Source organism: Histoplasma capsulatum, genomic scaffold (assembly GCF_000149585.1).
Source record: "Histoplasma capsulatum NAm1 scaffold_6 genomic scaffold, whole genome shotgun sequence".
NCBI lineage: Eukaryota > Fungi > Ascomycota > Eurotiomycetes > Onygenales > Ajellomycetaceae > Histoplasma > Histoplasma mississippiense.
This window is the reverse complement of record NW_001813977.1, coordinates 1459713-1487520: the sequence shown is the minus strand read 5'-3', so window position 1 is coordinate 1487520 and position 27808 is coordinate 1459713. Positions and strand designations below refer to the sequence as shown.

The following is a 27808-nucleotide window of genomic DNA, read 5'->3' as shown; positions in this document are numbered from 1 at the left end:
CTTGCAAGAAGCATCCTGCTGTGACACAAGTTATTCTTGCTTGATTTGCTTTCTTTCCACAGTAGAGCTTCCTCTATCCATAGTCTTCCTATCAGTTCTGTATCTCTGCCTTGTTAGGTCTTTCCTGACCCTCCTCAACTTCTGTCTACTGGTTTTACACTCGCATGCTAGTTATATTGGAGTACTGTGGACGGGACCGCCTGGAATTGACCCAGGAGGCCTGTCCTGATCATCATCTTTGCTGCTTGTACTGCCATTGACGAGCTACAGAGAATGCGTTTGATGTCCGCGCATGGAGACTTGCCTGCCCACATTCGATGTCGTTCTTCTGCCCAGTTCCGGCATTCCAGGAGGATGTGTCGCACGGTCTGCGGTCCGTAGCCGCACTGACATTTGTCGGTGTCGGCCTTATTGATGTCGTGAAGATACGCACGGAGGCCGATCTTGCCTGTACGCATCTGTGTGATCACGGAGCTAATTGCTCTGTGTGTTCCCATGTGTGTGTTGAGAGTCGCTTTTCCCGGTCGAGCCCCAAGTCGGAAGAGATCTCTACCGTGCTTTCCTTTCTCCCATGATGTTTCCCATTCACCTTTCATCGCCTGGCGGATGGTGGATTTCGTGGATGCCAGCAGCGTCCGTATCAGATCCGGTTCGGGTTGTTCAGTGTTCAAGGTAGGGTCGGCGGCCCGCTTTGCCAGTCTGTCTGCTTCTTCGTTTCCCGGTACTCCGACGTGTGCTGGAATCCAGTGAAATTGCACCTCCCATCCAAGGTCTCGCAGCCTATCGAGTACTTGTATAGCTTCGACGAGGATATACTGGCCCGACGAATGCTTGGGGTTCCGGACTGCTTGGACGGCAGCTTGGTTGTCGGTAAAGATGGCGCATTTCCCGGGGGCAGTGCCAGTTGCATGGATGTCAATTACCATCTGGAGAGCTAACACCAGGCCCTTGAGTTCCGCCGAGTACACCGTGGAGGTGCTGGATGCGCCCATGTATTGGGTCCGTTGCATGCAGATGCCGTTGTCCTGGAGTGAGGGCGCCACTGCTGCTGCCCCAACGTGACCGTTGATGCTACTACCGTCTGTGTAGATGCGCATCGTCGTCGGTTCCATGGTGTCGTGTTCCTTGATCGCGTCATTGGCCGAATCCTTTATGCAGATGAGAGGTGGGGTCCACCACGGCGGTACAACATGCGGTTGGCGTTTCTCAAGTCGGTTGAGTTGCACATTGTATTTGTGTTCCAGGATGCCAGAGAAACGGTCGAGGGGGCTCAGTGCATCGCACTTTCGGTTGGTTCTTGTATTGCTTTCACTCGATGTCGCCATGTCATTGTGTAACGGGGAGCTTCGTATGCGCATAGTGGCTTCCAGCGCTGTTTGCTCGAGTTGCTGTTGTATCGGAAGCAGGTGTGCCTCTACGTCCACGGCTGGCCCGGCGGTTGTTCGGAATGCTCCCGTGATTATTTGGGCTGCACGTCTCTGGATCCTCTTGATGGCGTTTATCATGGCACTGCCTCGGCTCGTGTAGCCATTACCGGGGATATGCCATGCGGAGCAGCCATACAGCATCTGAGGTATGATCATTGCTCTGTACACCTGCCGGAGATTAATAGCTCCTGTTCCCCATGTTGAGGATGCCAGGGCTGATAATGCTGAGAGTCGTTTCGTGGCCCCTGCTTCTACCTTCTCGCGGTGGTAGTCCCATCGGAGTTTGGTATCCATGTGGACGCCCAGGTAGCGGCATGATGGGGAGGCCTCGACTGTGGCGTGCGGTAGGCGCAAGGCGTGCGTACTGTTTGCCTTTGGGTCTCTTGTGAAGTGGACAAGTTCGTACTTTGCTGGCGCAAACTGGGAGCCATGCCTTCGCGCCCATTGTTCGGCGTTTCGGTGGATTTTCTTAAGGGTTTTGCAGTTGCGCTGTGCGGTCGGGCCTACAGCCAGGATTGACACGTCGTCAATGTATCCAACCGCCTCTGTCTCCTCTGTCTTGCATACTTCAATGAGGTCAGCATTGTAGAAAAGATACAGAATCGGCGAGATGGGCGATCCTTGTGGAATTCCAGTTTGAATCGGGGCCGACGGTGCAGTGTACTCCTGTAGCTTGAGAGTGGTAGATCGGTTGCTTAGAAATGACTCTATCCACCCTATGATCCTCTCACTAACTCGGCGTTTCCGGAGGTTATGTAGAAGTCGTTGTTGAGAGACGTTGTCGTATGCTCCTGACACGTCGAGTAGGAGTAGGGAGGCCACCTTGCCTTCGGACCATGCCTGGTGTATTTGTTGGAGGAGGAAGTGCATGGCATGCTCAGTCGAGGCCAATTTCCGGCCCCCCGTGTGGCGGCTGGGGAGGAGTCGGTAGACGTCGGCGATATATGCAAGTCGGTTGGCAATGATGGCTTCCAGGGCCTTGCCCAACGTGCTGAGGAGAGCGATTGGCCGGTACGCTTTGGGTTGCGTGTAGTCGTCTTTCCCTGGCTTTCGGAGGGCTACCGTGATGGTATCTTTGAAATGAGTGGGACAGTAGCCCTGTTCAAGACACGCATTGAAGAGTTTGTGAAGGCTGGGAAGGAGGATATCAAGCGTCTGGTGCAGGATTCCGTTGGTGATGCCGTCGGCTCCGGGGGCCTTGTTCGGGGAGGCTCTGCGCACTGCCTTCTCGATCTCTGCCACGGTGATGTCCGGGCATTCGATGGGTGGGGGGTATTCGTAACCCCCAATGTCTGACAGATCTGCCTGGAGTGGTGGTGGGAAGAATGTTTGGCGGAGCACTTCCGCCTTCTCCTCTGGTCGGTGAGCAGACCCTCCGTCCAGTTTCACCAGAGCCGGAGTACATGCGGGTGTTATGTCGTGTCTGTTTTTGGCCCATTTAACCAGGTTCCAAAGACCCGACTGCGATGCGGATGCTTCTTCGACTCGTTGCCGGTGAGTGTTGCGGAGGATTTTTTGGATATGTCGGCCTTTCCTGTTTCGCGCTTCCCGGTAGGCCTCGTAGTCCTCGTCTTGTCTTGATCGTTGCCATCTCCGGCGGAGCTGTTGGACCTCGGTGCATATGTCCTTGCACTCCTGGTCGAACCCCGCAATTGATCGAGGGGAAGGCTTTGACCATGGAGTAGATGCGGCGATGCCCGCCTCCAGTGCCCTAATGATGGTGGAGACGAATTTGTCGATACCATCTTTGTTTTTAAGTTCTGTGGTGTCACCCGGTCGAGGTAGGCGTGTCTCAACGGTTTTCCGCAGTAATTCCAGGTTTGTCTTTGTCCATAGACGCTTTCTTGTTGGGTTTGCTGGTTGCCAGTTCCAGTCGAACACTAGAGCAATTGGGAGGTGATCCGAATCACAGTCCACTTCCCTATCAACCTTGCAGTGGGTCACACGGTCTGCTAAATCTTCCGAGGCAAATGTTAGGTCGATCGTAGACTCTCCATCCTTCCATCGGTGCGTTGGGGTTCCGGGCTTTGTGAGAAGCTGCAGCTGAAATTCTTCGATGACTGTAAGAAGGCCTTGGGCACTTGGCCCCCTACCCCCGTGCCGGTGTGTTGAGGACCAGAGAGGGTGATGCAGGTTAAAGTCCCCAAGTACGATGATATCCTCAGGTGAGTTTAGTGCTCTGATCGCTTCTGCCATCGTGGAAAGCGTGTCGGTTCCCACTTCATTGTAGACATTGAAAACGGAGACCTTTCTGCCAGAATGGGGATTGAGAATCTGCAGGGAGATGATGTCCTTAGAGATGTATGAGACACTCCAGGTGCCAGGGTTGATTCGTTTGCTGATGTATAGGCATACCCTCGTTGCGGCATTGGCGAGATATGTTAGTTGGAATTGTGCCTTGAGGGGGTGATATGATGTTTCGATGAAGGGGTTTCGCCACGGTTCCTGAATTGCCAGGATGTCGTAGTCGAGGATTTTTCGGTTTTGGAACAGGCTGGCGAGGACGACGTCTCTCGACTTCCACACGTTGTACTGTAAGATGCGTAGTTCCTGGTGTTCTAGCATAGGAGAGGCGTTGCTTCGGGGCAGTTTGTAAGGGATCGGCTTCGGGATCGGCTCCGGGTCACCCGGTTCCTCAGCTGACGGAATGGCCGCTCTACGCGGGGCCTCTGCGTCCATCCCGGGGTGAAGGCGCTATATTTTCCCCGCTCGAGGCGCACTGTCAGGCTTCGAGACGAGTACTCCTTTCTTTTCAAATGCTTGCGTAATTCAGCTGCCAGCGGGAAGTCTCTGCCGCAGTACATGCATATCTTCATGCAGTGGGCGATCGTCAGCTCCGCATCTTGTGCTGGCCAGCTGCTGTAGATTTCCTGGTGCTCTGGACATTTGCACGCCTTGTAGATGTGTCCTTGAGCCGTGCGAGTGTTCGTTGCCATGGATGTCGGAACAGTATCCACCGTTCCAGGGTCGTGTATCCAGTCCTCGGCAACGTTGTTTGCTAAACTGGCCAGCCATTCATCCGCCTCAGTTATGTTGAATTCTCCGTGTATAGTTTCCAGGGGGTATATTGGTGCTGCTTCGGCTGGTATGGTCTCGACAGTTTCCATGTTTGGGTTGACACCTACCGCCGGACCGGTCTCCTGGGGTTCTTCTGTCGCCAGTAACTGTGGGTAGATCTCCGGTTGCTGTGGTTCATGTTGTGGTGCTGGTGTTGCACGATCTTCTTGCGCCTGTGGAGGCTCTTGGGTGGGGTCTGTATGGTCCGGGAGTGCTTCTCTAGGGCTCACTATTGTTATAATTTCGTTGGGGGTGGGGCTGCGTGCGTGGCGTGGTCTCTTCCGCGAGTTGTTGTTCTCAAGGGGTTCGTCTTTGGGGGGCACCTGCCAGTAGCTGTTTCGAACCTGCTTTGCTTGCTCAACTCTTCCCAATTCTTTCCTCCTTGCTGGGCAGGCATTGCTCCATGCCGTGTGGGCACCTTTGCAGACTGGGCAACTGGGAGTGAAGCCTTCCACTCCCTTCTGCGTGCAGTTCCTGGTCTCGTGTAGCTCGGCGCAATAGCCACATGTTTGGGCTGCATCGCATTGAGTGCCGATGTGGCCGTAATTGTAGCACCGGAAGCATTGCTTGACTCTGCAGGCGCGATCATAGAGTTGACATGTATGTATCTGTCCGTCCCACGCCATCCCTGCGTAGATGATGGCGTTGGCCATTTCTGGGTCCGTGAACTCCACCACGATTGAGGATGCGCGTTTGAGAGGTGATTCTCGGGTTAGCCATCCCACATATGAGATCTCCGCCTTGGGGATGACTGTGTAGTTGTCTGCGAGTATTTGCTGGATGGTCGCTTTCTGGTCCTTGATGTTGATAGTGCTTGTAGAAATGCCGTGGGTGATGACTCCGTAGGTAGGCACGATGAGTTCCGCATGTTCCCCAAGTCCGCTTACCCATTCTCTGTTCTGTTTGAGCTTAACGGCCTCTGCCGTAGAAGAGGTGAAGATCTGTATATCGCCGCTTTTGAGTTGATGGGCGGCGACCACCGCCACTGATTTGGTAACCACGTGGTTCTTGATCGAGGTCTCGACTTGCTGTCTAATCTTGATTGCGGGAAGCGTCCGAAAACGCTGGGCGATTCCATGATCCTTGAGTCTGACTGTTACTGCTCGGTCCTTATATGCTGTGACTGTTGGCTGTGTCTTAGTGGTACGCGCGCTTTGGGGAACAGGTGGCGGTAACACCTGGGTGCCTCTACCATGTGCTGCCACCTGCGCCCATGTTGCAGCTGTCCGGCCACCACTAAAGTTGGTGGTATTAGGCGGGGTGGTGCTGAGGCCTACGGAGTTTTTGATGATTGATACGTCTCTCTGAATGTTCTGCGTACACTTAACAGCATCCTGGACGTGGTGGAGGATGTCGCTCATTGGGGGCTGCCGGAGCACCTTGCCCGCGAGCGTGATGGTGGATGCGATGTATTGCTGTACTATATTCCATGGTACTTGATTCTGCCTGCCTTTGTCCACGGCCTGCAATTGATGGCATGCTTCTCTAAGGTATGTGGCGTGCTCGTTGATGTGTTCTGGGCCATTGTTTACCTGCGGCCACTTTGGTGCCATTACAACAAAATGAACGCGTTTTCACGCGTCAATTGATGTAATTGCCCAAGAGGATACGGGCAGACTGTAGAAATTGCAAAATATTACGCGTTTTCAAAAATTTGTTCTGAGCTGTTGGTGGTGTTTTTTCTGTGATTGATTGATTGATTCATAGACTGTCCCAACCGCCCGCAGGCAGTTATGCAGCGTACGACTATAAATACAGGTGTTCCCGCTCTTGCTTCTGAGACCAAGCTATTCGTGGTCCGAATTGCTTCCCTTCTGCTCAAGCTCAGATACCCCTCTACCAATAATCTTTCCTTGAGGGCTGGCAGCATCAGCTTAGTCATACATGTATGTCACGTGGTGGGTATTCAAACTCTCAGGCAGCTATGCAGCGCACTACTATACAGGAATTTCTGCTCTTTTCCTTTGGGAATTCAGCCATTCTTGCTAGAAACGTCCAGCTGAAGGTCCGATTATTTCTGCAAGAAGACAGCTATAGGCGTACACACTCACGAGAGGTTTCTATGGATATGATGATTCTCCTAAGTTGCTGTGCGACTCAGTTAGCTCAGCTTGAGATATTTCTAGACACATGAAGTTACTCGATTCGAGTGGGAGTTCTCAAGTCCCCACGCTTCACAAAGGTATTCTCTTGTATTACTTTCGACGAGCATAAAAAAGGGCCAAGTTACCGGCTACCCGTATTGGCGAAAGGGTTCGTATCAAAAATCACTTGTAAGGTTACGTACAGTGCACCAGAAGTTAGCATCGTTTCCCCCTAAGCCAGCACTCTTCCGCCAGCAGTCTCCCCAAGCCAGCAGTCTCCCTAAGCCAGTAGTCTCCCTAAGCCAGCAGTCTCCCTAAGCCAGTAGTCTCCCTAAGCCAGCAGTCTCCCTAAGCCAGTAGTCTCCCTAAACCAGCAGTCTCCCCAAGCCAGCAGTCTCCCTAAGCCAGTAGTCTCCCTAAGCCAGCAGTCTCCCTAAGCCAGCAGTCTCCCTAAGCCAGTAGTCTCCCTAAACCAGCAGTCTCCCTAAACCAGCAGTCTCCCTAAGCCAGTAGTCTCCCTAAACCAGCAGTCTCCCTAAGCCAGTAGTCTCCCTAAGCCAGTAGTCTCCCTAAACCAGCAGTCTCCCCAAGCCAGCAGTCTCCCTAAGCCAGTAGTCTCCCTAAGCCAGCAGTCTCCCTAAGCCAGCAGTCTCCCTAAGCCAGTAGTCTCCCTAAACCAGCAGTCTCCCTAAACCAGCAGTCTCCCTAAGCCAGTAGTCTCCCTAAACCAGCAGTCTCCCTAAGCCAGTAGTCTCCCTAAGCCAGTAGTCTCCCCAAGCCAGCAGTCTCCCTAAGCCAGTAGTTTCCCTAAGCCAGTAGTCTCCGATATTTTCACTTCCCCCCCTCATTCACAATGGTCTACTGGCATCAGTGACCCTCCATCCACGGCACACCCCGTCATATATTGACGGAGTATCGTGCATGAAGGTCCCGGGCCCCTTGCCTGACGCGACGTGTAGACCGTCAGACGTAATGCCGCCTCCACAAAGTGGGGCTCTCCAAACCAGGTGGCCACTTCTGGCCACGCTCGACTCTGCCCACATTCAGAGCTGGCAAGCAGGCCAAGCCGTATAGGAGTCCCAAACTATAAAAGACATATATGAAATTTCCCTCCCAAGAATAGAATCTGACATGACCGGGCCATGATGCCATTCTAAAGAATAAGGGACATCTGGTATGAATAGATTAAAGAATAGGGGATATTTTCCCTAGTGATGACATCTGGCATGACCAGACCATGCATACTCTGAAGAATAGGGGATTATCAGGCATGACCAGCCCACGGATGGCCTGAAGAATAGGGGATTTTTTTTCCCTGGGGATGATATTGGGCATGACCAGGCCATGGCTGCTCTGAAGAATAGGGGATATATCGGGCATGACCAGCCCACGGATGGTCTGAAGAATAGGGGATTTTTTTTCCCTGGGGATGACATTGGGCATGGCCAGGCCATGGCTGCTCTGAAGAATAGGGGATATACCGGGCATGACCAGCCCACGGATGGTCTGAAGAATAGGGGATTTTTTTTCCCTGGGGATGACATTGGGCATGACCAGGCCATGGCTGCTCTGAAGAATAGGGGATATATCGGGCATGACCAGCCCACGGATGGTCTGAAGAATAGGGGATATATCAGGCATGACCAGCCCACGGATGCTCTGAAGAATAGGGGATTATCAGGCATAACCAGCCCACGGATGCTCTGAAGAATAGGGGATTTTTTTTCCCTGGGGATGACATTGGGCATGACCAGGCCATGGCTGCTCTGAAGAATAGGGGATTATCAGGCATAACCAGCCCACGGATGGTCTGAAGAATAGGGGATTTTTTTTCCCTGGGGATGACATTGGGCATGACCAGGCCATGGATGCTCTGAAGAATAGGGGATATATCGGGCTTGACCAGCCTGTGGATGCTCTGAAGAATAGGTGATATATCGAGCATGACCAGGCCATGAATATTCTAATATGCCTTCCGATCTAAGCTAGTTCATTTCCTAGGTAGCGCCGGGTCACGTGGGCTAATAGGGTCTGTTCTCCACTCGTTGTAAATTACGACGAAAACGGAAGGTTTATTCAGCAGGACAATGCCTGTCTGGGTTAGTGTGTTTGCCAGACGACGGAGAGCAGCCCATATCATTCTGACATATCTGCTCTTTCACATTTCTTAATTCCTGCTAGTTTTACTCTACAGCTGATCGTGGAGAGCTGCTAGCACCCATACCCGCGTCCATCTTACCACAAACAAACTGATGACGGATAAACCTCAACCACCAGAATGGGTAAGTAGCACCAACTCCTTTGCAACTTAGTCACTAAGGACCGTCCTAGAGCATCGTTTCGTCGCGGCCCCTCAACTACCACCCGAGAGACTTCCGAATACACAGCACCGGGCACTATGCAAAACGATCGAGTGTCTGTACGCGCGAGTGGTTGTGCTGGAGGATATCATTAGCAGCGTCGGGGCAGAACATCACTTGAAGACGGCGTTTGGCGGTCGCATTTGTACCTTAAAGGAAATAAAAGCGTCGTATTGCCAAGATCAGACGTATCCGCGGCTATCGAAGTGCATTGCGCCACACTGCAGTCAAGCGTATCAATCTGCGGAGAACCTCCCAAGACACATTCGAGGCACATGGGATCGTAGCCACCAGTTCCACCGTGCGATACTTACCGGGACCTTCTGTTTTCAGTGTGGGATGGAATTTTCGGCAGGCACGTCCTCTCTCTCAAGGCACGAGAGGGACCGCCATGGGGAACCAAGCACGTCTAGGATTGAAACCTTCGGGCCGTTCCGCACCGCATGTGGGTTGTTCCGCTTGTCTGAATAGCTTATATACTAATGGAAACAGTCTCTCGTGGCGGAGGTCTCCCTTATATGCAGCCGAACGATAATCACGTCGCCGGCCGAAGCGTACGAAAAGCGAGTGAGGCGGGTAGTGAGCGAGATTCTAGCATTGGGCGCTTGGTGCAAGTGTCAACCGACGCTTCTACAGCTGAGAGGTGCGATGACGGTTCCGTTCTCCGGGAAGAAGTCATGAAGATATTCAAACAGTTTAGCACGAGAATTGAACGGGTTGAAAAGGACAATGACCACCTGCATGAAATCGTGGGCAGAAAGAAGAGGAAGCGCGGTGACGACAAAACATGCACGGCCCCAGCGAGACCTGGATCCATCAATGGCCACACCTCGGCGTTCGCCCGTGACCGTAGTAACTGCGCTTCAACCATGGCTTACTCGGCTCAAGTATCGTCATCCGACTCCGCAGCGTCCGTGGATGATTTTTGCAACCCAGGTTTCAACCCCTCCCCAGTACCGCCAGCTCAACTACAGCCATTCTCCAGCCATTCTATCTATGAGATCAACTCCGGTCCCGATCCCTTCCCACTACCGCTCACCAACGTTAACGGATCGATATACCCAGCTCAGCTACAACCATTCTCCCGTTCTATCTATGAGATTGGCCCCGGACCCAATCCTTCCCAGGTCCCCCCTACCGGTACCGATGGATCTATCTACCCAGCCCTATTGTTTCCATTCCCCTCCGAGTCCATCTACGGATGCCCCTCACCTAACTTCTAGCAAACCGGGCAATCCTCCATCTCCTCCGCCTGGTTGGCGCGCGACGTTGAAGAGTCGCGTCCGTTTTGACACAGTAATACCAGCAAACTTTCTATGAAGAATAGTATTTGCAGTTTTATGAAAATCCCATTGCCATAATGCTAGACCTGTCTATTTCAGATGCACGTTATTTCCTTCCAGGTTCCCCAATGAGTGCCCCATACTATCCTAACAATCCCATGTAGACCACCGATACACATACCCATGGTGCTCACCAAGGGTGGTCCGACCGATAATAATTTACCACGTATAGGTCCGTTTTGGCCTCCGGCTCGGGAAGCTGTCGTAATAGCCAACCACTGCATATGATCCTGTAAGACGTTAATAGCAGGCTTGTTGTTCGAGGCTTGGGTTCCACGTACACGTCTCCACCGGTGGCTGCAATGGCCGTTGGTAGATCACCCTTGCTGCCTCCTATATCGTATTGCCACCTCCACTGCGACTTATTATCTTTGCCGAAGAGATGATAGCAAGTCAAGCCAAGAACCTCATCTTTCTTATCTGCTAGGGTCTCCCCCCGAGGGAAGCGCTCAAATGGGGAGTTTTTCAGTCGGGAAGCGGGCATCAGGATAGCGAGGTTTTGTCTGAAGGGCTGCGGGCTCACTCCAGCGAGGAGGTGGTTGACGTGCTAGGTTCCTTCAGCCAAGTTAAAGAGAGGCTGAGAGCGGAGATTCTCACCTGATTGCTCGCCACCCGCTCAATGGAGTTTGTATCTGTGGCATCCTTCAGCACGATCCATCCATCGTTGATGAGTGCCTGTAAGACTCTGTCGAAGTCCCGGTAGAGGTCTAGTATGTCACCAGATCTGACCAAAACGTTGGTGTCCATGTTCACCCTGACCTGCTTGCAAACATCGCGGCGCGGGGCTTCACTGAGGGGTGACGATGCCGGATGCTGATTGAATGACACGTGACATAACTTAGTCTTGGCATCGTGGGTTCGGACACGACCGTTGATATCCTGGCCCATTATTAGCCCTTGAATGAGTTGTCGATACACCAGGGGTGTGCGGAGGGAAAACCAACCCTTACCTTCCGAACCCTGGAACGGCTTGTTCTCCTTACCAGCATAGAAACCATCTTGCGGACACGATTTGTGGTTTGGAAGACACAGAAGTCGGTTGGGGATTAAGAAGACGAACAGAGCGAGCGTTGTTAGTTCTAGAAAACCTTTGCTCGTGGCGGGGGCATCGGTGGGTTGTCTGCTTTTTAAGTGTGCGAATATCGGTCGCTAACTTCATGCCCGATTGGCAAATTCATTTGGCAAACAAAGTCGAGCCTTGCATGAGGCAGCCGGTTGCCTGGATTCCTCCTCAACACACCGCCCTCCTTGCAGGATGCAGATGTCTACGCTAATTGGCGATCGAGTGGCCTTGGCAGCGGGACATTAAACATAGCTGTTACAGCGCCGTCGATGACAGCAGTATGCCCTCCCCACAGGAAAGGATGAATAACTACGTGATTAGGATATAAGCTATCTAAAAGCAGATACAGAACTCGAACATGCTCCCGATTCTCTTCACAATTCCCGACCTTGCCGTGTATGATCCGAACCAGAGCAAGTCATCAGCGTTTGAAGTTACTCTCTGCAAGCAAGCCTCGTATCGGGAAGATGCTTCGTGCCGACGGAGACTTTCAACGGACAACTGATACTCCCTGTAAATGGGATATATAAAAGGCAACGCAGGCTTTCCCGTCTCCCTCATGTCCCTCAAATGGTCGCGACACGCGCGAAAGTTACCCTCATATTCGACAATTCTGCGCAGCTCCGGTGGGATCATTGTTGCATCGTAGTCAGCAACCCTCAGACCTATCACAATTGCAGTCACTCCATGAAAGTTTCGTTGCTTGTACAGACACTTTTGATACGATGTTAGCAGTACTCCGAAGCGAAGAGCTGCAATGACCAGCTTACCATGGCAAGTTCGACCAAGGGACCACCGTATCTCAGGTCCTTTCGAAGGCATTCGGTTGTATCTTCATTTCGATGACGCCAAGAGTGACCCAGGAGACGCCGCCACTCGTCTCGCTCGGAAGGCATGAGGGCGTACGCGGCTTGAAAGCATCTCAAGTCTTCGTTTGTGATGCGGCTGGCTAGTGACTCTGGCGACATGTCTCTGATTCCCCGGAAGAACATCAAGTCGGTCCGGAAGCTAGACACCGGATCGATGTCTCGTTCAGTGTCGTAGGTACTCTGGAAGCGGGTGTTCAGGAGATAAAATTCGTCCGCGTTCAAGCGGCGGGGTCGGCGACCGAAGACATCAGCAAGAGGGTCAATGATGAACCCGATATTAAGATCATGGGTCAAACATTTCCACGACTGGGTGTTCTGGATGCAGCCAGACATCACTGCTCGTGCAAGAGGGTTTACTCCGAGAACGATCTGTCTCCAGTGTCAGCACGCAATACAGATGAAGTGCTCCAGTTCTGGCGGACCGTTTGAAGTTCATTCTTGATCCGCAGTGGCTCGGGACACCTCCGAAGAAACCTATTGAGTCGAATACGGAGCACCCCGAGGTACACCAAGAACATATCCATCACGTCTGTGTCGCGCCCAACCGCTTTTAGAAGCCACGCTGCGAATGGGACCTGTAAAATGACCGACCTGGTCTCCTTATCGATCGCACGGGCTACAGCAGGGGCTACACCATGGGCATCGGTCGTGTTCACTCCCGTCAGTGGATTTTCCCTATAGGGAAAATCCGTCTTTGCTATGGACTGCTCCAAGTTGTCGAGACTTAACCAGCGGGCGGAGGCATGCATTCTGAATCGATCGCGATGATACCTGAAAGCTCATTAGTCTGGCGGAAAAAATAAGATCAGTGATTTCAGATGAAAAATGACAATGACAGGACAGCTGAGGAGCAACATCTGCCGTATATATTTTGGAAAATGCCTGGTGAATCCTGGCACGAAGCCAGAGCTGTGACACATCCCCGACCTCGAAATCCTGATCACCACAGCGGATCATTGTTTTTCCAACGCCAAGACCATCCCAATCAGGAAATTTGTGAGGGATCATTGTTTTTCCAACGCCAAGGCCATCCCAATCAGGATACAGCGGTGATCGCAGGGGTTCAATGTGAATTTACAACGCCACGACCGTTCCAGGGAGAAGGATCGCTGCTGCTCCTGGATAACAGGAGTTTAATTGGCAGCAAAGTGCAGGGACTTCCGTGTTGGAACTCACGCGCCTCCGGTTCACAAAAAGCAACCATAGAAACAACCGAGCAATCCTGGCATTTCGGTTAGCCTGCCGCCGAGGATGGCTTGATGGAAGGGAACATAAAAGGAGAACTCACTCCCATTGCATTATGCGGCCACCTGCATATCTCCTTCAATTCTCGAATTACACCGGAATGGCAAGAGGCGCCTACGACACCACTGGAGTCCCAAACCACAACCTCCTCCCAAGCCGAGATAGGTTTTCACATACACTCGGTCGCGATAGTATAATGAACCATGGCGGTCAAAAACGGATTGAGCGTTCCTCAGCTGTTGTGTGCTACTCGCGATTGTGGGACCGCGCAGCACCTCGAGGGTGTTGGACATTTCCCCGAACCACACATCGAAAGGACATCACCAATGTTGCAGCCACCTCCAACCGACATTCGAGAGAAATTCCTGGCCACCGCCGTTGCCTCACAGTTTCCCAGACACTATCACAGCACTTTCTCACACTCCATCACTCAAACCCAACTGGACAATAACTCGGGATCCCTGCAGGGCCCGATACCCATACAAGCTCCCTACTTTCGTGCTCGCGATCCTCCTCCGCTCATTGCCTCACAGTATGAAAGTACACCGCGGTCGTCCTACAGCCTGGTTCACCAAACGCGGCCGCCATTAACACAATGCGGTTGCCAACTATATCCCGCTGATAATTCTCTTCCTCCCTTGGAACAGGGTGGATTGAGGAGGTCATTAGCACGCTCAGGGGATATCGGGCTGCATTCAAAGCAAATATCTCCACCGATAATGTCACAGACAGCAACAGAATCGGCGCAAAGATGGAGAGGTATAATTAATGTCGATATGGAATCCGGATCACGGAAAGCGATGGAGATACGGCAAAAGAATAGCCTCGCCTCTAAAAAGTTTCGCCAGCGCAAGAAGGTTCAGAAAGAGGAAATGAAGAAGATTATCGAGAAATTGACCGAAGAGCGTGATCATTTTCGGCATTTATGTCATCAGTTGTTGGAGAAGGAGCAGGGAAGCAGAATCATCAAACACTCCGCCAGTATGCCTTCATTCAAACCGGCTACGTCTTGAACTGATTTCGTATTTTTCTTCCGTATAGAGTAGGAACGAAATCAATACTTTCCTATTAAGTGGAGATATGAAAATAAAAGACAAGCGACATACCCAACCCCTATGACGACACTCACTTGTTGAATTGATGAAGTTGTTTTGCTATATTCATTCAAAGAGTTCATCTCATTAAAATTGTTGCCACTGGTCATGTTTTTAAAAACTCTCTGGGATAAAATCGATGACGCTGTCTGCAACCACAAAAGCCACCATCCGTCAGGCGATGAAGGGCGAATGGGAAGCATTCTGGGAACAGGCAAAACATGAAACCAGTAAACAGAAGTTGAGGAGGGTCAGGAAGACCTAACAAGGCAGAGATACAGAACAGATAGGAAGACTATGAATAGAGGAAGCTCAAGCGGAAAAGAAGTGATTCTTGCAGAAATAACCGGCCCCAACTGGAAGCTTTCGGCAAGAATAACTGAATTTCCAAGGAAAAGAGCAGAAACTCCTGTATGTATAGTAGTGCGCTGCATAGCTGCCTGAGGGCGGCTGGGACAGTCTATGAATAAATCAATCAATCAATCAATCAGTTCGCTTCGTACTTCATTGACGGCCGACTCGATTGACGGCCGTTCATCTCAGTCGGCCGTCATCTCAGTCGGCCTAAAGAATAGTGGAGAATATTTTCCCCTGGGGACGACATTGGGCATGACCAGGCCATGAATATTCTAATATACCTTCCGGTTTAAATCAGTTCATTTCGTTTGGTTACCAGTACTCTGCTGAGCCTTACTAGAACCCCACAAGGGAGATGGATATTACAGGTCATGTAAACAATTCCATCTAATTGAACAATAGTCAATGGTGCATCTCCCGAGTTCCCATAGTGCGGGTCAATTTGTTCAAATGATTCTCTCTGAAAGGGACTGTAGCTGTCACCCTTCAGGAAAATATAGGGCCAGTCATAATTATGAATCTTGCTGTTTTAAAGTCAAAAAGCACGTAATTTGAAACGAGCGTGCTACAAGTGAGTGATCCTGTGGTGAGCCCCGCTAGCACACTAGTCAGCCAGCTAAAAAACTGTAGATTTACGCCTCCGAGATGAGAGACGAGAGGTTATGTGGACATGTCTTGGGTGCGTGGGGTAAATTGATACAATAATGAACTCTTTGGGGGGGTATATGGCCCGGCATTCCCTATTCGATCACTCAGACATCTAAACAAATGGCCTACGGGTCATGTGGGCTAAAAAGAAGTGCGAGCCGAAAAGGGGTTGCAGGCCGAAAGGGAATGCGAGCCGGAAAACAAAAAAGGGCGGGCCAGACGGAGCGCCAAAGAACCCAGCAAGGCTTGGCTTGGCTTCGACTCAGCAATCAAACATGTAGACCTCCAACTCCCCCGCCTCTTTCCACCACCCATGATTTCAATATTAGACGCGAGGTTGGCCATAAAAATCTCTACCTAGTAGCTCTTGATAACACCAGTGATAACCTGACGACACATTCCGCAGGTTGCGCCAATGGGGGGGAAGGCATTCTGGGCAATACCGGTGTCCACACAGAAGGGTCCTCCACCCTGATGGGATGGTATAACAGATCTGACATTGACATTGATGCTTCAGTTCACGGACTTCAGTCTCGAGTCTGTCGACCAGCCCATTCTTCCTAGTGATTTCTGCACGCAGGTGCTGCACTTCTTCTTCCAGCGCTTTTCCCTTCGCATGCTCCGCCTCGAAAATGTTATGAATTCCCTGGTTCGCGGTTTCCTATCTCAATATCAGCAAAGGAAAAGGCCCCACCATGTGCCATACGAGGAAGAGTCTTACCAAAACCGTGCCCAAGTTGGGTAAGTTGGGAATTTTACGTTTTTTCGGTGGCTGCCTCATTTCGGAGGGCGCTGGGTCATCAAATAGAGCCTCATACACCGGATAGCTGTAGTCTGTGCGGGGTCTCTTTCTTCGCAGCTTTCGTGCCGGGGGCTGGTGTTCATCCATCTCCGCATCTGAACTGATGATGATGGTGCTACGAAGCCCGTCGCGGGGACTATCAGCTGACGCCATGATTGAAGGATGGTTGTGCCCCGGAAATGCGGCTCACTAGGAACGGCTCGTGCTGCAAGGAGGTGACTCCGGATTCGAGGCTGTGGGTAGGAAAAGGAAGAACCCTGAAGAGCTCCAGTGGGGGGGAAATAGGTTCTTTTAGGTTCGCTCGGTCGTCTTCGACAAGGGCCTCTCGGCGGGTTTCAGTCGCGGCGGTGTAGGATGGGAAGTAGGAAAGGAATTGAAAGAAAGATGGATCCAAGGGGGGAGGGAGGCCCTCTATATACACCAGGAAATGGGGGGCCGTCACGGGGTGCTCGTCTCGGGTTGCACTCTCCAGGCATTGAAGCACGGCGCAGCAGCCAACAATACCCGAGGACGAAGTCTGAAAATAGAACTCATGCAGCAACGGCATCCCTTCCACGGCTGTCGCATGCGAATCACCGCGGGGTGGAGGAGGGGGCCAAGAGGGTGGGTATCATTCGGCTGTGGCTGCGTACAGTTGGCCCCTGAGGAGAAAGATAAGGGTGCGGTCAGGCGAGGCCACCCTCACCTGCCTACCAAGGGCCGTTGATGAACGGCTTGGAGAGGCAGGCCGCCTTTTATGGTCGATCACGATATCACTTTCATGTACATGGATGAGCATTACGTCTCACCCTCCGGGGCTACAGATGCTACTATGACACCAGCGGGTTCGGCTGTACGCATTCCCCTCTCTTGTTTCCGAAGCGTAGATACCCGCTGGCGCAGCGCCGATTCCGTCCTTGCTGGAAAACACCTCTCCACCTCCGGCCAGGGTCGGCGCTCCTCCACCATGCTCAGGAGCCGTGCGTCCTCCTCGGGGAGCCATCGCCACAGCTTGTCTCTGTGACCCTTTCTCCCCTCGCCGCGCTCACGCTGAGTTTCTCCGACCTTGTGAGGAGCGGAGCGACCGGCTGACCGCACACTCCCGTCTCCCCACATTGCCGGCGCTGAGTCGGGCATGCAACTCGCCAAGGCACCTTCAAACAGCCAAGAAAGGAACTGCAGACGCTCGTCGAGCTGCAGCGACAGGAAATGGGAACGAAGGGCTGTGGAGGGACCTTCCATAGACGATACAGAGGCAACGTGAAGCCGCTTTGCGGCCGGTTCTTCTGGCTGCTGTGGCCCTCGTTTGCGTCTCCTGGCCTGTGCGTCGCTGAGGAAGTCGTCGCTCGTGCTGTAGGAGCAAGGCACATCAACGTCGGTGCTGCAACGGGCGGGGTGAATCTGCCGATGATCCAGAACGTGAGTGTCATCATCCGTTTGAGAATTTCTATTCCAGCTGTCAGGCCTCTCTCTGGATCCTTGGTGATGGTTGGGGGTGTCACAGGACATAGACAGGGGAGGTTCAGGATATGGATAAGTGGCCTTTGGGCTTGCGAGATCATCACCTTGCTGGACAGGCCGGCGAAGGTCACTAGTGCCCCAGGACGCGTCGTCGGCAAGAATCGCTGGGTCAATGGGGATGTTGTTCTGGAGATCCGGGAGCCCGAAGAAATCTTCCAAGCTACCATCTGAGCTGGTTACACTGGGCGACGACGGATCAGCCCGTGTGGCGCCTCTCCCAAGGGGAGGCAGCTCGATCGGCGTGTCAGAGATATTACCTCGGACATCACGGGATGAAGTGGGATGTGAATTTGAGGTGTGATGTGCAGGTTCATGGAGAGATGATACGCCATGCCGGGGATTCTTCGAACTGGGTGATGGTATAGACATCTTCCTTGATTGAGAGGGGGAGCTCAACGGCGAACACGGCTGAACATCGCAGCTGATGGGCACGCAGACTTCGGCCGGCGGCTTCAGAGGAAGGCCATGCTTGTGGGATAGCAGAGCGCTGGCAGAGGCATCACAACGTGGGGCTGGGGGAGGGGGAGGGGGAGGGGCAGGGCGGCTTCTGGGCTCTAGAGCGCGAGAATTGGGGCATTTGCGCAGTGAGAATGGCTTGGGGTGCCGCGGACGCCGCGGCGCCCACGGCTTGAAGTTGTTCACATGAAAAAACGCGAGGGCCATCTGGATAGGGGATTGGGGATTTGAGGGGGAAGATTTTGAGGGATTTTGAGTCAGGAGCGATCAGGGGAGCAGAAAGGAAAGCGGGAATCGAGCCAGAGGGAAGGGCGTGCGCGGGGTGAGAAAAACAGATCGCAAAGTGCCAGTATCTTGAAAATTCTGTAGGAGGCTCGGCCACCCTTTATAGCTCCTCTCAGCGCAGAGGCTCCATCGCTGCACAGTCTCACATCTCCCATTGGAGATTGAGCAGACGGGGCGAAGGGGCGAATTCCTCCGATCCTTGGATCCCCCCCCCTGAGACTGCTGACGCGTCCCGTGCTGGCCAAAGAGCCACCTGAAGCCCGATGACCAGTGGCCTGCTCCAATCGCGTTTGGCCATTCACCACTTGCAGCCTTCACATGTCCAGAGCATGCAATCCTGACACCGCCCTGCCCGCCTTGGTCCCCGTCCGACCTGCAGGCGCACACCAGCGCAAATGAAATGCGGCATTTTTGCTATTGGCCCGCGGAAAGAAATTGTGACGATGGCAGTCAGCCTTGGTGGCTCAAAGGGCGATGCAACCCACATCGCTCAGGCCCAGCAAGCACTCTGGGCCCCAGGCCATCCCAATACGCTCGATCGGCTGCCGCCTCCTCCGTCTTCGCACGCAGTCCCACCGACGGAAGGGGTTTCAAGACAAGCCGAGTCTTGAAAAGAAGACCTTCCAACGAGTTAAAATAGAAAAAAATTGGAAGATGAAAATGAAAATTGAAAATAGAAGAATAAATCAACCGGGGAGTAGAAATTTCTGCTGCTGGGAATCACCGAACGCGCGGCACAGCGAAAGGCACACTTGCAGAAAAACAGGGGGTGCGGACGCCCCGGCAGCCTCGATCCCAGAGTCAAGCGGGGTAGCATCGCGAAGGGGCGACGTGGAGGGCTCAGAGGCCAACCAGGCGGTATCAGAACAGCGGCTCGACGACTCCGCGGGCGCAGGATCCAAGACGGGTGAGGGCCGGATAAGACGGCACCATCCCTGGCAGGGGGGGAAACGGAGAAGGGGGCAGTGCACGCGATCGCCAGCGCCAGAGCCAGAGCCCAGGGCGAGGGCGAGCGAGAAAGAGAAATGAAGAAGGAAGGAAGGAGGGAGTGTGTGGTCGTTGCGAGGGGGCGCGCGACGGGTTTTTATAGATCGCGGCGTCCGTTGAAGCGGCGTGAGAAGGCGCAAAAGCGGCGAGGGTCCGGCCATCCCCGAAACGGCAACGGTGCTGCCGCATCGGGCCTCGCGCGCACGACGGACCAATGGCGAGGGCGCTCGGCGGGCTGGGCGCCCCGCTAACCGGCACAAAAGATACTATTTTAAAATAAAATACACAGTCTATATTTATAAATATATTTATAAATATTGATTATTTCTATATTAAAATTAAATATTTTATAGATTTTAAATATTTTTAATAGCATATAATATTTTATTTAAAAATTCTTATTTATTATTTATTCATTTAGAATTTTATATAATAATATATATTTTAAAATATTATTTTTGTAATAACTGTGTATTATTTATACTTTAAAAATGTAATTTAAATAAATTATTATATTAAATTATTTAAATATATTTATATTTAATAAATTATTTTTTAAAATTTAAAATTTCAAGAATTTTCAATATTTTACTTGTAATTTATAAAAAAATTATAATAAAAAAATAAAAAATTATTCTTAAAAATTAAAATATAGAATTTTTATATTAAATAATTTAATATTTATTAAATTATAATATATTTATATAAGAATTATAATTTTTAATAATATATAATATATATTTCTTAATTTATAATCAAATATTATATATTTTATTTCACTGTATTTTATTTTATAATTGAATCTATATTTTAATTAATTTTAACTATATTATAATAATTTTGAATTATATTATAATATAAATCTTGATATTTATAAATTACAAATTAAAAATTAAAAATAATGAATATTCATTGAGATATTAACATTTGAAGTTGACTGTAATTGATTTACAAAGGCGAGCGTTGGGTGGAAACGAGCGTTAGGTGGTTGATTACGTTATCCTGAGGCGAACAAAACTTAAAATGAGCAGATGGAGAAACCAATTCTGATAATGCTTTGAGGTAAAAGTACATGAACGATTATTCACAGCTACCTTACGTTTCTTCAGTATAGGGATGGATCAGCATGCGGCAACAGGGGAAAATGCGGAAGAATGGGAAGGGGATTTTGATCCCCTTGCAGATCCGGAGGAACGACGAGTGCTGTTTGCTGCCCTCGATTCTTTCAGGTATGCTTTTTGATTCCTATTTTTTGTTTGTTCGGCTCGATTTTCGCCCACTTAACGAGGCAGTTCGATCCCTCTAGTGAAATGAAAATTGATGATGTAGAACTTTTGTCATCGTAATTACCCTGCATTAATTGTTGAGTTAAAGCCTGGAGAACCATATTTGCATGCAACTATAATGTAGAAAACGATATATTTATGTATCAAATTATGTACTTCTTACTAAAAATCCCAGCTGACAGCCACCCTAGACAGTATCGAAGGAGCGCGCATTCGCACACTACCCACCGACGACGTCAATCATTTTATGCCTTACCGTCGGCCCATTGGCAAATGCTAGCAAGGCCTCCCTTTTCTATTTTGGACACTTTCAACCAAATTGATGACGCAATTGATGCGAACGCAGAGATCGCGGCTGCGATTCTATCTTTCGGCCTGAAAGCCTTCTCCCTACCCGCTAACCCAGACACCAATGACGGCCAAAGGAACTGGCAGAATACCGCTACGAGCTCGGACATTAACAAAGCCCATTCAACTGTCAGGCAATTTTACCGGGATTGGAGTGCCGAGGGGTTATTGGAACGGGAAACGTGTTATAAGCCAGTTATGGCTGATCTGGAAGAGCTGTTTTGCTCCCAACCGCACATTAAGATACTTGTTCCTGGTGCTGGTCTTGGACGTCTTGTGTTCGACCTTTGCGCTGCTGGGTATCACGCAGAGGGGAACGAAATTTCTTACCACCAACTCCTGGCCAGTAACTGGGCATTAAACCATACGGTGCGGGCCAATGAATACCCTTTGTATCCCTTTGCACTGCAGTTCTCGAATCTGAAGTCTCGGAAACAGCAGCTGAAAAAGGTCATGATTCCTGATGTCCATCCCGCTTCAGTCGTCGCTGCTCAAATGGATGGGCCTGATGATGGGAGAGGGGTGGGCTCGATGAGCATGTCTGCAGCAGATTTCGTAATTCAGTATAACAGCAAATCAAAAGAGGATGTATTTCACGCCGTTGCGACCGTTTTCTTCATCGATACAGCCCCAAATTTGATACGGTACATTGAGGCCATCCGCAATTGTCTGCAACCGGGTGGGTACTGGATAAACATTGGGCCGCTCCTCTGGCACTGGGAAGATAGGCCTTTAAATAAAGAGTCTTCTCAAGGAGAAGTGACTCAGTCGACGGGAGCTGTGGACTCGGATAAACGCCATGAAGGGATTGGGGAACCTGGGCATGTAGAATTAACGGAGGAGGAAGTCATTAAGCTTATCCAACAATTTGGATTCGAATTGGTCAAGAGAGACTCCGGAAATACCTGGTGTGGTTACATCCAGGACCCGGAGAGCATGTTGCAAAATCTATATAGACCTGCGCACTGGGTGGTAAGGAAGGTTGCAAAGTTATGATGAGAAGATTTATGTTGGGGATGTTGGTGCCCCAAATGAACACAGATAGGAAATGGATCGTAGCATAGCGGATATGTAAATCCGGTTAGCCTTATTGAAAGGTTTTGAGGGAGGGGATTGCTATCTGAGGGCTTCGGCCTCCCATGGAAGTGAGTCTGGACAAGCCATCCAGTTTCTGCTAGTTTGGACACCGCTCTTGCCTTACATCCTCTGATAGTATGTGTCTATACATTTTCCGCAGCTTCGTGGGTAGCAAGTTGTTTGCTTGCAGCTATGGATTCTAGATAACTGCTTAATTACCGCGAGAATCAATATTCCATGCGACCTCAGCAGAAAGACGGGGTGGTGTCATTATCAAGCGTCTTCAAAGTTCAACCCACTAGCAAGAGCCAGAGAATTGGGAAGCAAAAAAGCAGTCTATTAGAACCAGCGGCCTTCTCGATATAAATTCTACTTGTTTTTCCTCATACCAAATTGCCTCGCCGATTTTCATACGACTGGTTCACGGCAGCCAATACATCCCCTTTGTCTCCTGTTTAACTCCATGCATGAGGAATTCTGAGATCCACGTTCGGTAGGCGAGAACATGCTGAATGCTGAATGCGGTGCTGAGCTCACACCTCCCTTCTCTTCATCGCCATGAAGAAGAATTCGCCAGTAGTACGCATGCTTTCAGACGCAAATATGTCCACCTTAGCCTATTTCGCAAGCCCATTTTCCTATAACAAAAATAACGAAACAACAAGCTAAATTCCAAGCAAAGCTGATGAAAGGGAGGGAAACGCTCCTCAACCAGCTGATTGACAATATTGTTCGGGGGCCCAAAAGCTCGAATAGGCAAATAAATGCAAGCAGGAAGAAATGGAAAATAGAAAAAGGAGCACGCATAAAATGAAACGGGCCACAAACGCACAACGCTGGTCACCTATGCGGTCACGTACGGATCCGAAAGAAATTGAGAAAAAAAAAAAAAAAATCCGAGATTCTAGCAACGGAAATGACTCGTTTGACTTTAAAGGGGCCTATTACAAACGACTTGGTAGCTGTTGATTTTAGAATAAACGAAGATTCACTGTTTCGGTTTGGGAAGATTAGTGAAACGACAGATCTCGAGAGATTACCGTCGACCCAGACACGGATAAGAAGAGAAAATAACATTCTTCTTTTGTGTTTTTCTCCGCGATTTCAAAAAAGAAATGGGGAAGGTACTCCAATCCTCTATTCCCGGCGGTGGAAACCAAGGCTGGGCAAGAAGCCAGGCTTCGATATCAATTGCACGGATTATGTGAGGTACAGGGTATGTAACGTATATACAGTACATACAGACATAAGCAGCGCCATCACTCTCTAAAATTCAAGGTTCATAATATGGAAGTAGAAAAGGTCAGGCTGCTCAGAATGTCTTCAGTTCAATTACCATACTCAATCGAATGGAGGCATGTCGCATTGTTGATTATGTTGTCCAGCCTCCGAAATCCTTTTGAAAGCTGGAAAGTTCGAGAAGAAAGACTTCATCCGAAAGCGGAAGTACCACACAAAGGGGAGGAACCCTTGATCGGATAATGGTGATTTGAACAAGGAATGTATGTCTTTGAGTCCTCAGCTGGCCGCAGCTTATTGTTGGTTAGTTTCAGGGCCCTAAAGTTTCAATCGTACATACACAGTAGTATATCCCGCAAAGCCAAGTTCGACATCGTTGCCACAGGAAACGACGCCTGTGAAATGAACCAAGAATTTAATAAGTGTAAAAGATCTAAAGAGGAAATTGGAAATTGGATATTGACAAGGGCAGCTTGAGAGGATAATAAATAGCGCGATCTTTCACGATGAACTGGAATTTTTTGGATCATGGCTCCAATTTAGGCAAGACGGATGGGGGATCCCGGATGCACTCGTTTAAAATTTTCAACACCCAACACCAGGATGGCTCCTCAGAAGCTCATTGATCGGTTTGGTAGCAATGACAGGTTGTGGGCTGCATGAAGTTGCATCCTGTTCAGCCTCAGAGAGAAGGCACGGACGAATGAGAGTCGCGCCTGGTAAACAAACATCACGCCGCCGCCTGAATGGGCTGTCACTGTCCAGTATCAAGGGTTCTGGAGAAAGGGTGGGGCAATCTATGCTTGGAGCCTCCCCCAGGAGTGGATATCGAGGATTCGTCGGGCCTTGGTCGGTTTTTGACCACCTGCTTCTCCCGGGGCGGCGCGCAAAATGACCCAAAGGAAAGGATCCAACAAAGTTCGATCGGGAGCCGTTAGTAAGGCGCGGACCAGCATATTATTGGGGAGATGTTATGTTTTCCCAACCTCCCGTTTGTTAGAGGTTTTTCTTTTGTTAACTAATTCCCGGATGTTGTTACAAGGTTGAGCCTCAAAATATTAAGGACTATTTTATCGGGATTCTGACGCCTTGGCAGGGCACACGTCTGGCATTATTCATTACGGGTACGGAGAAGTTACATAGTACACACATACCATCGGGTCGGGGTGGAATTATTCAGGCTACCTACTCTACGAACTGCGAGGCAAAGCAATGTCCATGAAGACAAGGCAAGATTGTCTTCTCGTGCGTGCAATTGATGCTGGCTCCTTTAAGGAGAGGCATTGGTAAGTAATATTTAAGATCTGAGTCAGTAATAAATGTCCATTGTTACCGTACAGCCGTATACATCAGTGCCCCGTGGTAAAAATAGTAACCCGTTCTATTTTTGCACCGAGACGCGCAGGGACTAGATAGAATAACCCTTGGATGATGGATGGGCGAGATAAATGAGGATGTAAGCGGCGAGAGCCAAAGAGTCCCAATTCCCACGTAGTCAATGGCTGCCGGCTTCAGACGGAGGATGAAGATAAAGATGGCTTGCGATTGTCAGGTAACAGCACAAAGAGGAACAAGAGCGTACATGTAACCTCCGTAGGAGCAGAACACAACGATTAGAGGCTAGCAATTCTGGTCCATGTTCAGACACTGCAGAGAGACGAAAGCCATTGCGGCCCAGACATGCTGTTTTTCTCCGGGCTACAACAATCATCCTCGCAGGTCCTTGCATCAAGGATACAAGAAGTCACTGAGTTACAAACAAGTCCAATGCTGACACCAAGCAACCCCTTTGCCGCGCTTAATTAACTGGCTAGTTAACTAGTTAACCCATCCCCCCCTCGTTTTACATAATCCACGCTTCGCAGGTAATTTTCAAAAATAAATAATACAGACACGTTGGAGGATTCGGACTAGTCCAACGAAGCGTCGTCGCTCTTTTTTTTTTTGTTCATCATCATCTCAGTCAAAGTATTTTCCCTTTTGTTGTGCAAGCCCAGTTACAAACAGCAGTTCTCATCGTTGCCAACTCCACCACGATTGTTTGCACTACCCCTCTGGAGACACAGGTCCCATCATCACTCACGCAGAAACGGCATCTGATACCAGGATCCTCGTGGAATCGAGACACACTCGCAACCCAGACAAGCAGAAGGCAGGAGGAGCAAAGACCTGGATGGTAAATATCCGCTTGTTCGCACCACTTTTGCTTCCCTCGCATGCTCGTCCAATGATCCGATTGCGACGGTATTTCTAAACACAACAAGGTCGAGACCTGAGTACCAGGAAGCTGCACGCAGAACAGGATCCAGCGACGGTGAACCTTCAGCTTATTGTTATTTATTTTGTTATTTATTGCCATTTTTAACTTTTTTATTGCTGCGGTGTCTGTCGAGCCTTGTCCTGTCCAGGTCGACGACCTTGTAATCATTACCAAACTCATAATTACCATCATCCCGCTGCCGGGCCTGGTCCGTACGGTACACTGCCACCAATACAACGGAATACCCACCGCCTGCTCTCACTTTCGGGTCCTCCCTCGCCTCTTTTTCGTCTTTCCCCCCTCCGCTCCTCTGCTGGACCGCCTTCCCTCCTTTCCTTATAGTCTCCGCGAGCGCCTGTCTGTCATTTCCAGCCCTCTATTGTTGTGGATGTGATGAGCTCCCGATTCAAATCTTTTGCTTTTGGAACAAAACGCAAGACTGCTTCCCCGCCAAATCCTACTCCTGCCAGCGGCGCAACCCACTCCCCTCCACCAGATGCCAACTCCTCTTCCGCCAGCCTTCCGATGAACAACCCCAATCAACTAGGTCGGCCACCGAGCTACACCTATAACGCTGGTGCTGGGCGGCCTACAAGCCCTATGCCTCCAGCGCAACAATTACCCCCTCCTATCAACACCGGAATTGCTTATCCCCAGGCTGGTGCTCCCCAGAATCGCCGGGGCCCCCCAACCACCAGGCTACGGAGGCTATCCTTCCCACGCCCCTCATGGCTTACAGCAGCAGCAGCAGCCAATATCTACATATGGACGCACGCACGCTGGCGGCGAACTTGATGCAACCGGCCGAAGCAAGGCTCAGCTTATTGTAGGAATAGATTTTGGAACTACATTTTCGGGCGTCGCGTTCGCATTTGTTACCAACACAGAAGCGCGAGAGGACATAATCACGGAGTGGCCTGGTGCTGGAGCTCACGCAAAGCAAAAGGTATGCCCTCCCGTAACGTTCAATGTTCCTCCCCTTGGCGACTAAATCTTTTGGCTTTGGGTGATTTTTCCTACCCCAAACTTATAAATAACTCTCGCGACCTTGAGGCGACTGACATGGCTTATTTACCCCTTCTTTTTCACTCGTGGAAAATGTGTAGATTCCAACTGTCCTTTACTACGATCAGTATCAGAAAGTTGTTGGATGGGGCCCTGATATTGCTGATGCTCTTGCCCCTACGGGCTACCCGAAGCAAGGTGTTCAGAAAGTGGAGTGGTTCAAATTACAGCTGATGCTCTCTGGAAACACCTATATCGATCCAATTAATCTACCTCCCCTTCCCCCCGGTAAGTCAGAAATCGATGTTGCAGCAGATTACCTAATGAAATTGCGCGGTGCCATGCGAAATCAATTACAAAAGACCTTGGGTGAAGTATTTAATCGAGAGGAACGAAATATTCGATATTTCTTGACCGTCCCTGCTATCTGGAATGATGCTGGCAAGGCTGCTACCCGCGCTGCCGCAATCGCCGCTGGGTTTTTGCGGGACGAGAATGATAATCGTCTAACCTTGATCACGGAACCCGAAGCTGCCGCGATGTTTTGCGCCAAAGCCGGCTTACTGAATCTGAAAATTCATGATGCAATTCTGATCGTTGATTGTGGAGGCGGGACAGTCGACTTGATCGCGTATGAAGTAGAGGAAGAAACCCCCTTCACAGTGGCTGAGTGCACCGCAGGCTCTGGAGATTCGTGCGGGTCAACGGCTCTTAACCGCAATTTTAGCAATATCCTTCGAGCAAAAATTAGAAAAATGAAACTTCCTGATGGCTCAAGAACTGCAGGAAGAGTTTACGCCAAGTGTATTATGGATTTTGAGAACCGAATCAAAGCCGATTTCCGAAATAACGGTCAGAAATGGGCGGTGGATGTTGGTATTGAAGCTGATTTCCCAGAGGCTGGTATTGAAGAGGGATATATGACTTTTACGAATGAAGAAATCCTCCAGTGTTTTGAACCCGTTGTGAACAGGATTCTCGAGCTCGTGCGCAATCAGATTATCGCCATCAAGCAC

General features: G+C 50.3%; 9 protein-coding genes across 9 annotated transcripts in view; 4 read left to right on the top strand and 5 right to left on the bottom strand.

Moving 5' to 3' along the window:
- Nucleotides 1-167: 167 nt before the first annotated feature.
- On the bottom strand, nucleotides 168-6037 carry HCAG_06773 (predicted protein; the record flags this gene model as incomplete). Its single annotated transcript, XM_001539118.1, has 3 exons — nucleotides 168-4121; nucleotides 4148-4450; nucleotides 4553-6037. The coding sequence occupies 3 exons, from the start codon at nucleotides 6035-6037 to the stop codon at nucleotides 168-170; spliced, it is 5742 nt and encodes a 1913-aa protein (XP_001539168.1).
- A 2809-nt stretch (nucleotides 6038-8846) lies between these two features.
- Nucleotides 8847-10151, top strand: HCAG_06772 (predicted protein; the record flags this gene model as incomplete). The annotated part of the gene is made up of 3 exons (XM_001539117.1): nucleotides 8847-8850; nucleotides 8900-9373; nucleotides 9421-10151. 3 exons carry the CDS (start codon nucleotides 8847-8849, stop codon nucleotides 10149-10151), a joined length of 1209 nt encoding a protein of 402 aa, XP_001539167.1.
- A 250-nt stretch (nucleotides 10152-10401) lies between these two features.
- HCAG_06771 (predicted protein) lies at nucleotides 10402-11159 on the bottom strand (the record flags this gene model as incomplete). The annotated part of the gene is made up of 3 exons (XM_001539116.1): nucleotides 10402-10501; nucleotides 10553-10818; nucleotides 10869-11159. The coding sequence occupies 3 exons, from the start codon at nucleotides 11157-11159 to the stop codon at nucleotides 10402-10404; spliced, it is 657 nt and encodes a 218-aa protein (XP_001539166.1).
- A 508-nt stretch (nucleotides 11160-11667) lies between these two features.
- HCAG_06770 (predicted protein) lies at nucleotides 11668-12952 on the bottom strand (the record flags this gene model as incomplete). The annotated part of the gene is made up of 3 exons (XM_001539115.1): nucleotides 11668-12048; nucleotides 12105-12572; nucleotides 12599-12952. 3 exons carry the CDS (start codon nucleotides 12950-12952, stop codon nucleotides 11668-11670), a joined length of 1203 nt encoding a protein of 400 aa, XP_001539165.1.
- A 699-nt stretch (nucleotides 12953-13651) lies between these two features.
- HCAG_06769 (predicted protein) lies at nucleotides 13652-15239 on the top strand (the record flags this gene model as incomplete). The annotated part of the gene is made up of 3 exons (XM_001539114.1): nucleotides 13652-14429; nucleotides 14829-14953; nucleotides 15198-15239. The coding sequence occupies 3 exons, from the start codon at nucleotides 13652-13654 to the stop codon at nucleotides 15237-15239; spliced, it is 945 nt and encodes a 314-aa protein (XP_001539164.1).
- A 633-nt stretch (nucleotides 15240-15872) lies between these two features.
- On the bottom strand, nucleotides 15873-16502 carry HCAG_06768 (predicted protein; the record flags this gene model as incomplete). The annotated part of the gene is made up of 2 exons (XM_001539113.1): nucleotides 15873-16208; nucleotides 16269-16502. 2 exons carry the CDS (start codon nucleotides 16500-16502, stop codon nucleotides 15873-15875), a joined length of 570 nt encoding a protein of 189 aa, XP_001539163.1.
- A 624-nt stretch (nucleotides 16503-17126) lies between these two features.
- HCAG_06767 (predicted protein) lies at nucleotides 17127-18512 on the bottom strand (the record flags this gene model as incomplete). The annotated part of the gene is made up of 1 exon (XM_001539112.1): nucleotides 17127-18512. One exon carries the CDS (start codon nucleotides 18510-18512, stop codon nucleotides 17127-17129), a length of 1386 nt encoding a protein of 461 aa, XP_001539162.1.
- A 2181-nt stretch (nucleotides 18513-20693) lies between these two features.
- On the top strand, nucleotides 20694-22207 carry HCAG_06766 (conserved hypothetical protein; the record flags this gene model as incomplete). Its single annotated transcript, XM_001539111.1, has 2 exons — nucleotides 20694-20806; nucleotides 21055-22207. The coding sequence occupies 2 exons, from the start codon at nucleotides 20694-20696 to the stop codon at nucleotides 22205-22207; spliced, it is 1266 nt and encodes a 421-aa protein (XP_001539161.1).
- A 2818-nt stretch (nucleotides 22208-25025) lies between these two features.
- Nucleotides 25026-27808, top strand: part of HCAG_06765 (conserved hypothetical protein) — a gene marked incomplete at both ends in the record, with an annotated part of 3636 nt that continues 853 nt past the window's right edge. The window contains 7 exons of the mRNA XM_001539110.1: nucleotides 25026-25079; nucleotides 25350-25392; nucleotides 25669-25703; nucleotides 25936-25995; nucleotides 26335-26733; nucleotides 26894-27423; nucleotides 27544-27778. Of these exons, the coding sequence (XP_001539160.1) occupies nucleotides 25026-25079; nucleotides 25350-25392; nucleotides 25669-25703; nucleotides 25936-25995; nucleotides 26335-26733; nucleotides 26894-27423; nucleotides 27544-27778 (1356 nt within the window). The remainder of the gene's footprint in view (nucleotides 25080-25349; nucleotides 25393-25668; nucleotides 25704-25935; nucleotides 25996-26334; nucleotides 26734-26893; nucleotides 27424-27543; nucleotides 27779-27808) is intronic.